Below are 12,372 nucleotides of genomic sequence, written 5' to 3'. Positions count from 1 at the left end.
TTATTTTTCATTATTCTATGAGAATTGCACACGCTATCATTTCTATAGAAACAATTAAGCTAAAAATTACATTTAATAGTCCTTTTCTTTAACATAAACTCATTATAGGATAGGAAATCGTACATTTTTGTTTTTAATATCTCTAGCTACTACAGCATTTAATTGAACTAGTATTTCCTGTCACAGTCCACTCAATAGTGATTTTAATATCATCTATGTTGTAATTTTAAATATCTTGTTATTAAAAATCACGCTGATAACGGTACAACTTTGATCGCTTTGAATAGTTGTTTCTATTTTTTCGCTTTAATATTTGGGCATAGTATCGTAAAAGATGTGCTGGCATATCAGAATCACCTGAATATTTCTTATGGAAAGATCGATGCAATGGGTGAACGTCGTTCTTTTCGAGATGGTCATATCTATTACCCTCATGTTTATCGAAGATGTGTTCGTTGATATTGCTATTATGTTCAGCTTGATTCAAATTAGATCCAAAATGACCTTCCTCATGAATTTTTCCTTTCATTACCTCACCATGATGACTTTGTGATGACTGATGATTACTAGTTAATTTCACATCATCTTTCGATAAAACACGACGCATAACATCAGGCATAGTTTCTGTTCCATAAAATACTAACATGGTTTCTCGAACGAAACCGTGTTCATTCGTCATGCCGACATTTTTAATTTCAACGGTCCAAGTACCTCTTGGATTTTCACCCCAGAAATGAGTTGACATAAATGGCCAACTGTTAAATCCAGATGCGGATGAATCACGAAGTCTTCTACTTAATAAATTCGATCTTGTACCACTTGGCGAGATTAGAGTAATGTCTAAATCTCCACGCCGCGAAAAATCAATTGTAGATATGAGTTGAACATGTTCCAAATAATTAATACTATCTTTGGAGTCCTGGCATCCATGACTTTTAATTTGGATTCGTACAATTCCTTCACTGGAGATTTCTCTGTTACAATATAGAGTTACGCAATGGATTTAGATTAATGTAAATATGATCACAATTTTTTGTTTCAATTTATACACTAGGATATAACATCCTTAACAGATTTATTTTAAACATGTATAAGGTGAGCACTTGAATAGGCATTTACCTTTCTATTTTATCAGCTGTCAAAGGACAAAACTTTTGCTCAGGTACGGTTTTCCATACCTTAGGATCAACAATATCAACTAATGCTGCTGCATCTAATATTCCAAAGCCAAATTTATGATGGTACAAGCGTGATGCGCCATTTCTCGCCCAACCACTTTTCGTTAAATTTTTACGATTCGATGTCCAAACGGTAGCATGTTGAACATCTCGCCATGTCAGGTTAGGACTAGATAATTAAATTAAAATTAAATGACATAATTATTTCTATATAATGTCATAATATTTGGTATTGGAACAAGAATAATTATAAACTGATCGAGAGGATTTTGTGAACATAATCTATATGTTCAATAATAACCATAACGACAAGATAGGTATACATACTTTGCTTCTAAAACGAGAGCATAGATACCAGCAGCCATAGGTGCTGAAGCTGAAGTGCCAGTATGGCTAGTAGTACATCCACCTCGTAAATCGATAGAAGCCTAATTGGTAGTGAATAAATGAAATATTATTTTAAATAGCATATTATCAGGACTTTTCCTGTATGAATCAAGCCATTAATCAATTCATTGCATTTATTTCGCAACGTTAAACATACCACTTTCTTTAGTGCATCAGCACCACTACTGTAAGTAGAAGCTAAAGCTGGTGTACAATCTTCTGCATACCAAGGTGGAGTTCCATTATAAGAAGCAGAGCTAACAGCAATGGTGTAAATGCTATTAACGTAGCCATCACAGTTACAGTTATCACCACGTCTTCCTCCGTTACCAGATGCCCAGGCGTAAATTGATCCTAAACCTCCACGTCCCTATTATTAAAAATACGTACAAAGTAAATTTTATTTCATAAATGGTGTCATAGATTGGACATAATTCTTAAATATTAAGAGAAATTGATTGAATATATGACAACGCAAACTACCTTTGTTACTCCTTTTCTAAGGATTTTCATAACAATATCACCTGGGCCATCGACAGTCCTACCATTATCATTAGGTCCCCAGCTTGCACTATAGATATCGACATGTTGCATATTATGGCCCAATGATGAAGCTTCAACACCATCAGTAATAGAACCATCTAACATTCGAATTCCTATTATACAAATGGATATATAAGGAAGATAATTAAAATGGACAGGGAAATGATATATAAGTTTGCAAAATTTTAGTCTTGATAAAAAAATAACCACCGGATTATGTTAATCACCTCCAATTCTAGCTCCAAAAGCGACACCTACACCACACATTTTATTATTAGGTTTCATGGTAATTTCACCCGCACAACGTGTACCGTGTCTAGATTTATCATATTTAGATAGAGAAAACTTAAGTATTTTTTCACAGAAGCAAATTAATTATAGGTATATTTGCTTCATAGTTCAAATTAAATTTAAAGCATCGTGAAAATGGAAGTTTTTGATTTAGTTAAATAGAATGCACAACGTTGCTTCCATATTATCAGATTAACATGTACAGTAGATAAGATTACCCCGAGCTAGTTAGCTAATGCAGTAATAAAAAATTGATTTCACTGAAAGCAAATATTTCTAAACATTTATCCTGGTGATCTGTATGCAGTATCTCTGATTGTTCAAATATATATGACAATGTTTATATTGCTAAGCATTCTAAAGAAACTCTTATACAATTTTATGTAACTATTATAGTATCATGAAGGATTACTTTTAGTTGTATCATTAAGGAAGATATATACTGCTTAAAATTAATGCAATTTTTTTATTAACATTAAAATTTTAAAAACTTCTATATCAGGTCAATATTAGTATAGAATATATATATAAATAATTTTATTATTCTTGACATTTCTTTTTATATGTATTAATTGCTTCATTGCTATCATTATAATTTTATATTGCGTCAGCTTGTCTCATACCTATTAGAACTTCGACTGTCATATCTTGGCTCTGGATCATTATCATAATCATTATAATCATAACTTGCTTCAGGATCCTAGATAAGCGTTTAAATATATATACAGAGAAAAGATATAACTTAATAAATAATAGTTACTATGAGCATTTCAGTTATTAATAAATTAATAAAGATAAGAATGCTATTATATCACGTATTCCTTATTGTGCAACATTTTTTATTATAATACTACAGCTATATTTTATTACATTAAAGTAGATCAGTATTCGTAACTTATATATATTTCGCTAGATCTTCTAGTTACTTACGTAGCTATATTTAATGTCAGGGTGTGAATGTTCAAGACCTAAAATTAGGAGCAAAGAATACGGAAATGAATAAAGATAACAATAGAATATATAATGGACAAAACTTAGCTAAAACAAATTAAATCTCGAGATAAGAATGTGCAATTTTCATGAATAAGAGAATTATATCCATTTTGCTTGGCTAACAGTAGATTGCTGTTTAATATTACTTCTGTTGGAATAAGGCGTACTACTTTATTATAAATCTATGTAACTTGTAGCAATGATCTAATATTTTTTTCCTGAACAATTTAAGCGTAGTATAGATAAAGTTTAAAAAGATTAAATTTATTTCTTTTATGAATAAAAATGCCGAATGGTACTGCGTTAGCTAGTTAAAATTTTAAAGGATTAATGAATAGATTATCACGATAAAAAACTTTTCTCTTAGACTAAGCTGATGAAAAGTTTTAGGTAATAGTAAAAGATGATCTTTATACTCAAATAATTGGATAAGCATACAGAAAGATATTATTTATTCCGAGAGGACTAATTATCAATAGCAATATAGCAAAAACGGCCATTAAATCTAAAGCACTAAAGGATTTTATCGACCGTTTCATGGTTTGATTCAGGATGAAGGTTAAAACTATAATTTATATGTTCTACTACGAGTCGTTTTACGTCTTTTTATTGCACCTTTTTTGACAAGACAAATTTATGATTGACTGCTTTCATTTCTTTAATTAATAGTTTAAACTTGCAGAGCGCTGTCTGATAAATGCTACTGTACTGTACTTTACGCGAATGAATATGATCGTTTAGTGTAACTAAAATAAATTATATTTAAAATAAAAAACAACTGTATAGTTATAAGAACATAAGAAAAGGTTCAAACTATCCCTCTATTTATTCAATACAAAGTATACTAAATATTGTGATATCAACACTCTAGCAGCAAGATTCAATAATTAATTATCATCCTGTTGCAATATAATATTCTAGTAGTAGAATCAACTTCGAATTATCTTCAATAAATTGTTTCTATCATCAATAGGATGGGATTTTTAAATTGAATTTTCAACATCTTCTGGTGAATATAGTATTTTTTATGATAAGTTTACTGTAATGAGAATCTATTCTCGAGTGAATTAATTGATCATCTGTCAATAACATACCATCATCCAATATGGTCACTACGACCCCTTTTCCAGTGATATTTTTCTGCCAGACGGGAAGGACATTAATGTCAAATCGAGCATCTCTTTTGTCATGCTAGAAAATCGATAAAGGCAACAGAGATAATAACCTTTATTAATCAGCGTTTCATCTATAAACAATATTAATCATACTAAGAAAAATAAGCCAAGAATGACTTAAAAATCAAATAGATGTCATCATGATGAAGATTAGACAGCAAAGAAAATAAGCAGGACTTACAAGATACCATTGTTTCGGCCAGAGGTAATCATTAAATTCCAAATCAGCATTGCGCTTATATCGATATTTGATGAGTTCTTGCTCTACCCACTCTACCTACATAGTAAATTTACAGTAAAAAATGCGTAAAAAGAAATAAATTGATGGTATCAATACTTTTTTTAAGTTTATACGTATACATTTAAATCTTGGGACAATATTATTATGAAAGTTGGCAATCTATTTTTAAAATTAGACAAATTGTGCTGGCAAAAGTCATTAACTATCGCAGAGTGAATAATTCTTTGATGATTGTAATATCCAATAGGCGTCTCTATCTAATAAAAACAAAAGTAAAATGTTTGGAAGCAATACTATGAATCCTTACATTATCATCTTCAGCTAGCCGTCTTGTTCGATCATGAATAGCACGTTTTGATCGCCTTGGAACGTCATCGTGCCTAAAGTTGTATAGGTCTAAATCGGAAATCTAGAATGAAGGAAAGCATTGAACACGATTAAGATTGAAATATTTACTGGAATAGGGGTGTAATTACTTGACAGCAGATTGCTTCTTTATTTAACAAGTTATTTGTGATTTTTAAATCAATAAATCGATGCAATGCCAGTAGAGAATATTGTAAATAGTAGACAGTTGCTTCAGAGCAAAATCATAATATGCACTACAATAAAAGATGGATAAGTTTACAGAGTCACTGATCTTTCCATAAATTCATATCGTACGATTTTAGAGCTGAATATAATAAACAAGTCATAAAGGTATGACTTTAAATTTTTTTCTTATTAAATTTCAATCCAGATGTCAGGAGGTTTTTGTTGCGTATCAATTAATTTTGCAAGTGCAGTTGCTGTTGAGTGGAATTATTAGCTATTAAAAAGTTGGGATCATAGAGTAGGTGGAATTAAGAAAGAAGATTATTTCTGATTACGATCACATTCAAAATTTAAAAAATTTTGAATATAATCTTTGTATGATATAGTTTTTCTACGGTAAAGGAAGCAAATCTATGGAATTTTATATTCCTGTAATAGTGATATTTACTACTGTACGTCCGAAGGAGTAGGTAAAAAGGAGTTTACTAAGTTAAAGACTTGACCAATAAAAACGGTTACATCAGACGTTTGAGATAGCAATAGACTAACGCCAATTAGCAATTATTTTAGTGGATACTTTACGAGCCTTATGAACTTAATCGTAAGTATGATAACTTATCATGCTAACTACCAAATTATTAATGTAAAGTTAGATACACTGTATCTTACGATATGCTCATAGTTTTGTCTGTGTAGTTGCAAGCGTAATAAACATCGTTTTAAGGCCTATAGCAACATCAGAAACGAGATATTTTGACATCTCTCTGTTCGATTTATATAATTATCTTTCAATCGTTTTACTGTAGTTCTATTAGTGGGGCCTGATTATTTATTTATAGAACTGGAAAAGGAAGTTATTTAGCCGGTTTAACTCTAACGGTATTTAAAAGTTGCACTATTGCTAGCAAAATTGATCAACATTTTAAGGGGCTAAAGAACTGATAGTAAGGTGACAGATAGTGAAAATTTGCACTTAAACTACATAAAGCGATACGACCATATTGGTGTACGAAAAATTATCAATCGTAAGGGTATTATCACTACATCTTGTGTACTGTAATAAATACTTTTATAATATTTCTAATCGCGACTAGAGAGTGTAAAGATTTGTGTTCCAAACCTTCGTATACTAACTCACTAAACTAGACTTAAAAAGATAGGCGTATCATTCATTTTAAGCTTATTAAGAGTAGATAGACTGATATTGACTGTAAAACTGCTAATGGATAATAACGAGTTTAAAAAGGACGTAAAGTAGGAACCCTGGTCTCTCTCTGTAGGACCTCTAAGGTAAAGCATTCAGTACTTTATCCGATGTATCTTAAAAATTGACAAATTATAGATTAATACAGCTTAGTTTTAACTTGTTTAGTTCACGGTATAAAATAGAAAATCAATCTAGACCATAAAATAATAAAGTGTGTCGTTGTTGTTTAGGTTAGCATCAATACTTTAAGGGAAAGACACTCTCTTCTTAACGGGAAGGTTATACTATCTCGTAAACTGAACTATTTTCGAGTATTATGCATCTGAAGTTGGTGAAAAACTACATTGATGACTACTCAATATCGTCCCCTTAAATTAATAATACATAATAGTATTGACAACTAGAAAGTGGAATGAAATAGTAAAGGCTTCCTCTGTTACGAATAGTAAATCCTAAATTCTTATATATTTTAATAGGTAGAAAATTATATGGGTTATGATCTCGAACTAATGGAGACGTATCTAGCTTGATAAAATATTACTGGATCGTATTCGTAAATTGAAAATAGCTTTTGTAAGTATTACTGCGGCATGTTGTAGTAGCTATACATCGATGTGAGGAAATTGAAATAAACCTCGGTATTTCTTATTATTGAGTTGACTTGAAGGGATACTGCTAACAAAGATTGCACATATTGTATTACAGTACACAAAACAAGAGAGAATTATAATTATTTTAAATCTCTTTAGGGATTTTCGTTATTAATTTGAAGGTGGAAATCAACTGGAAATACAAGCAGTTATACTATTTACAAAATCAAGTTAAATGATAAGAAAGTGTAATAAGAATAACTATAGTCATATCTTTCATTCGTATTTCGAGATTAATTATCCCTACAAAATTAATTTATGGTTCATATACGCTTTGAAGAGTTACTACGATAACGAAAGAAAAGCGATAGAAAGTGTTTTCCATATCAGTTACATAGTGGCTTAGAAAAAAAGGTGTAACAGAAAGAACATACGATTAACTTGCAATGCTCTCACAGCTATTGGCTGTATGTTACTATTTTAAATCAGACTTATCAATTAAAATATGTATAGGAATTAATAGATAAGGTTAAGGGTAAGCAGCAATATTTCTATTTTACTATTGGGCCAGTCTCAATACCCTAGCAGAGGCGAATAAACTATCCTACCTATTACTACAGTTATCAACTTACCCGGCCAAGATTGGTATAGCCCAATTTATGCGCTACTTCATCGGCTCTTTTCCTACCACCAGGTATTTTAACAATCCATGTATTAGAATAGCGTTTAGAGATGCCGTCTTCGTCATCATCCTTAATATCATCGTTTTGATCATTTATAGCAGCAGCTACTGCTGCAGTAGTTAAGGAAATAAAAAATAGACCTAAGAGAATTGCAATTGAATAATTTCCTTTACTTTGAGCCATTTTTTTTTACGTATTGTTGTTATTTTTTGTTCGTAGTCTATGCTGTGCTCACGACCAAGATGGTAATGAGCGACGTTAAAAGTTGAAAAAAAATAAAAGCTATGTTTTATAGGGTTAAAGAGATAAAAAATTTTTCAAGAAAAAATAATGTCAATAATTGGGTATTTGTAGATCACGCGGTGGTGAAAAAAGGACTAATATAGCTATAGCTAATAACGTTCAATAAATAACTGCAACTACTTCAGTATCAACTGCCAATCAGAATAATCAATATCAAACGACGTTAAATATGGTAAAAACAGGAACTTTGCCTATTATGACAAAAGCATCCATTTATTGAATTATTGATAGGATGGGTTGGATATCCTAAAATTAACCTTGTTGCCGAGTCAAAATACACAACTTTGACATTTACGTTGGCATAGAGTATTTAAATGTTATTGTTTGCGATGGCAATAGATTTCTATCTAGATGGATACGCGTCTCTATCTGCCATTTTTCTATTACGTTTGTATTGTAGACGCCTTTATGTATTTATTAAAGGATTTTCCATGAATAATGATATCACTTTTATATTCGAAAAATCCTTTCTAAGCATTTCTTTTTCTATCATGTCAATGGTGATTTTGTTTATTTATTATGCTATTTCTCAACTAATCAGCTGATAACATAGAATTTTCTCATGACCGATATTGGAATCAATTGGAATAATTTTATTGTGCACACCTGTCTCATTAACTATAAATAGCCTCAACGGAAGACCATCTATTCATCAGTTGATGAACTTCCTTTCGTTATTTCAATATGTTCATTCTTTCAGCCATAATTGTTTCACTTTTATGATGGAAAATTGTGGATATTCATAAAAGCATTGAATCGATTCTTTTATTTCTCACTGACATTGTTATAAATTAGTCTTGAAAGGAGAAAAATTTATCCTTGAATGTCGATGAAATAAATAAAGAAATGAATGAATGAATGAATATTAAAGATAGAATAGAAGTAGGTACTATCAAATCCAGTAAGGGGTCTTAATTGCTAATATAATTATGACGATATTAATCTATTGATTCAATTGGTTTTCCGATAAATCACCATCAATAAAATTAGATAAAAAATGCATAAAACTATTCTATTGCTTAGATAGATAAATTTCGAATAGATACGGGTACTTATACTACTCAAGTGACCAGTAGAGAAACTAAGCAATGACTGTATTGTGATAAGTCTATCTTGAGGCAGTCCTTTAACCACAACATTTTATCGTATTGATCTTATCTATCTATAGTGATTGATAGTCTTATAAAGGATATTTTTAGTTGGTGGTAATATCAATCAATTAAAAAAGGATAATTTCTCAATTATTACCATTATAAAACCGACAATCATTAATAGATGATTTGTTAATTTTATACAAAGGTTTGCTTAAAATTGGATCGGATCCTTATAAAGTTTTTCTATTTATATATCGATAATAAACGTAATCATCTACTATATCGATAATTCAATTAGTAGTCAAATACGATGCTGTTATTATCATTTTTATTCTTAGATAGTAATAAATAGGCTTTTGAAGCACATCAATAAAACACAATTTTATCATTTATACAAACCCATATCATACAGCCTGTAGCTTTTACTATGATGATAGCAATGCTATACTCAGTACTATTTCTTTACTAGGTGATTACCCTTTTCCTACAGCAAGTTATCTTCGTGTAGATATCTGTAATATTATCTTTTACACAATATAAACAAGGCACAATGCGATTTAAGGCTAAGATAAATTTTTTTCCATTTAATATTATATGGGTGTTTATTATATATATTACATATGATCAGTCTATTGAATTTGATCAAGACCGTAGTTAGGTTACGTAATATCTATATTAATTATACAGTAATTATAGTAGTTATCTTCTACTTGAGACGCTTAATAATAGGTGGCGGCGCCAAATACTCAAAAACTACAAAGAAACTTTATTAATCTTTTTTAATTTATTGACGCCCCTAAGCAGATCAACATTTTGATCTTTGCTCATTGAATCGAGCGATGGAAACGCTTGTCATTATATATATATGAAGGAGAGCTTTTACGGTATATTTCCTAAAAAGAGTGATAAATTGCATAATCTGTTTACGATATCCAAAATTAAAATTGGTCCAATCGGGTAGTTTTTAGTTTTTATCGTCTTTTATACTTATTTATGTCAATACGTTGAGAGAATGACCACTTAAATGATATTTGAAGTATACAATTGCAGTTTTAGTCCCTCTCTTTAATGATAGAATTACCATATAATCTTATTTAAACGAATGATATTACTTCTGACCATCGGTATATATTTTTTATCTTACTCTTACTACTATATATATATAAATATATCAGTGCCAAAATTTGAGACAAAGTGGACTTGATATCTACAAATTTGGGTAATAGAATAATAAAATAATATAGCTACAAAGCATGGTAAAGGGAAATTATTAAATGCCCTATTGTTTCTTAAGCGTAATTAATAGTATCATTTAAAATTTGAACATAAAATTTATATAAATTGATTTATTCTTCAATCGGTGGAACTAAGTTTTCAAACTATCTTGCTTATTCTCTTTTAAAGAGATATATGTATGCCTCCCTTTTTTCTTTTCTGGCTTAGGTATTAAAATAAATTTAATATACAGGTAACAACATCTGCGAAATACCTACTATTCTTGTGCAATGCAGGGCTACTTAATTATCCATTCAATTAAGAGATAAAGAATTAGTGATTATATTGTTAGTTTTATTTATTAGCTACCATAGTCTAATGAATTAAATCGTATCAAGACTTTAATCTTATAAATAGAATAACTGTAAAAAATATCTTATTCATGATTAGATAAGCGGATATTTTGGTCACAGGATATATAATGACGTATACATATACGGTATTACCTTAGTTTTACTGTGTAGATGATTTACTCTATATTGGGTTGAATTTTTAGCCGATAGGTTATGGATACTTTTGGCTGTTAGACAGTAGCCTATGACAACCAAATTATTAATTGTGCTCGTTAGATCTAGTATTCTTTTGCAACTTTTATACTATTTTGTCCAATAGCCATTATTGTACACATTATTTTATTTTTACTGTACATACGACTTTACCATGAATTAGAACTAGAGTATCTGCATGATCGTATGCTATATTTTTCAAAAGCAGTCAGTAGAAGTACGAAAGGTCTGTTATTTTCTCACCTCTACGAACGTGATAGATAGATATAGCAATATCAAGATTCGACTATGTATTTATAGCATTTATACAGTATGTTCTTGAAGAATTTATATTCAATGATAATGTTGTACATAACAACAAATCCATTTCATTATTGTATGATTAGAATGTGCAATAGATTTTCAAAGAATATTCATTTTATTAAATGATTGTATGCTCAATGAATATTCGCTGTAGTAATATTAATTGTTTATCAGCGAGTAAAACCGCATCGTATGGTCAAGTATGGATTAGTGGTCCGCTAGCACCGATGCCACCACCTGAAAACAAAGCTGACAAAATTGCAAAATTTGTGAAATAATCCCTGCACAAAAATTGCGTATGTCGTCAAAGACGACAATCTCTGTATATTATTCGCGTTAAAATTAAATTATGATTTAGTCGTAAGCGACTGGACTGGACTATACAGCTGTACAATACTGTACGTTCAATAAAGCTATCAGAGGATTCTATTGATACGTATTATTAAGCTAAGGTTTGACAGCAATTGAGTAATTTATGCCCTGGCTTGAAGTGTTGCCATTACCATTATTGCGATTTTAAATTCTATTTGATTCAATGTCGCATTGCGCCAAGCATATCAGCAGTGCTTTTTTTTACAGCCAATCTTAATGCAATAAATAAGTAAGAGTATAGTGGTTTACATCTCGCAGATGCTTATGGCGTCGAAATAGTATATTGATAAAGGAGTGCTTTGCGCCTCATTGAAGGTCTTCCCAATAGCGCAATTGTTAACGTAAGCTAGTCATGAACCTACATAATAACTGTAAAGTCTGTATGATTAGTCCTAGGGGGTTGCAAGGTCCATCATGAAAGGACGCGTTTCCTTCGTACACCAATACCGCAAATAACTAAGGGGTCAAAAACTTCAAAAATAACTATCTCTCGTTCATCATGGCGGGCATTTTCAACCGCCAGGCGACATGCTTTGATATGCGAACGCTGTGAGCCTGTGATGGTGCTATAAACAGAGTAGACCATTTGTTAAAATCCTAGAGGAGGTAATAATGCACATCCGCGTTATACTGATTATGTTGAGTAAGATTTTTTTAATTTTAAAAACTAAGCTGTGCAATCACCATTTTCAGTATT

The 12,372-nt window shown here is 30.7% G+C and overlaps 1 protein-coding gene across 1 annotated transcript; it reads right to left on the bottom strand.

Moving 5' to 3' along the window:
* Positions 1 to 241: 241 nt before the first annotated feature.
* On the bottom strand, positions 242 to 8,005 carry TRIADDRAFT_22925 (uncharacterized protein; the record flags this gene model as incomplete). The annotated part of the gene is made up of 12 exons (XM_002110481.1): positions 242 to 974; positions 1,120 to 1,347; positions 1,506 to 1,606; positions 1,723 to 1,935; positions 2,049 to 2,221; positions 2,336 to 2,424; positions 3,023 to 3,099; positions 3,330 to 3,367; positions 4,487 to 4,583; positions 4,749 to 4,844; positions 5,116 to 5,217; positions 7,772 to 8,005. The coding sequence occupies 12 exons, from the start codon at positions 8,003 to 8,005 to the stop codon at positions 242 to 244; spliced, it is 2,181 nt and encodes a 726-aa protein (XP_002110517.1).
* Between the last annotated feature and the right edge of the window lie 4,367 nt (positions 8,006 to 12,372).

This window comes from Trichoplax adhaerens, genomic scaffold (assembly GCF_000150275.1).
Source record: "Trichoplax adhaerens TRIADscaffold_3 genomic scaffold, whole genome shotgun sequence".
Lineage (NCBI taxonomy): Eukaryota > Metazoa > Placozoa > Uniplacotomia > Trichoplacea > Trichoplacidae > Trichoplax > Trichoplax adhaerens.
This window is presented reverse-complemented; position numbering and strand designations above follow the sequence as displayed.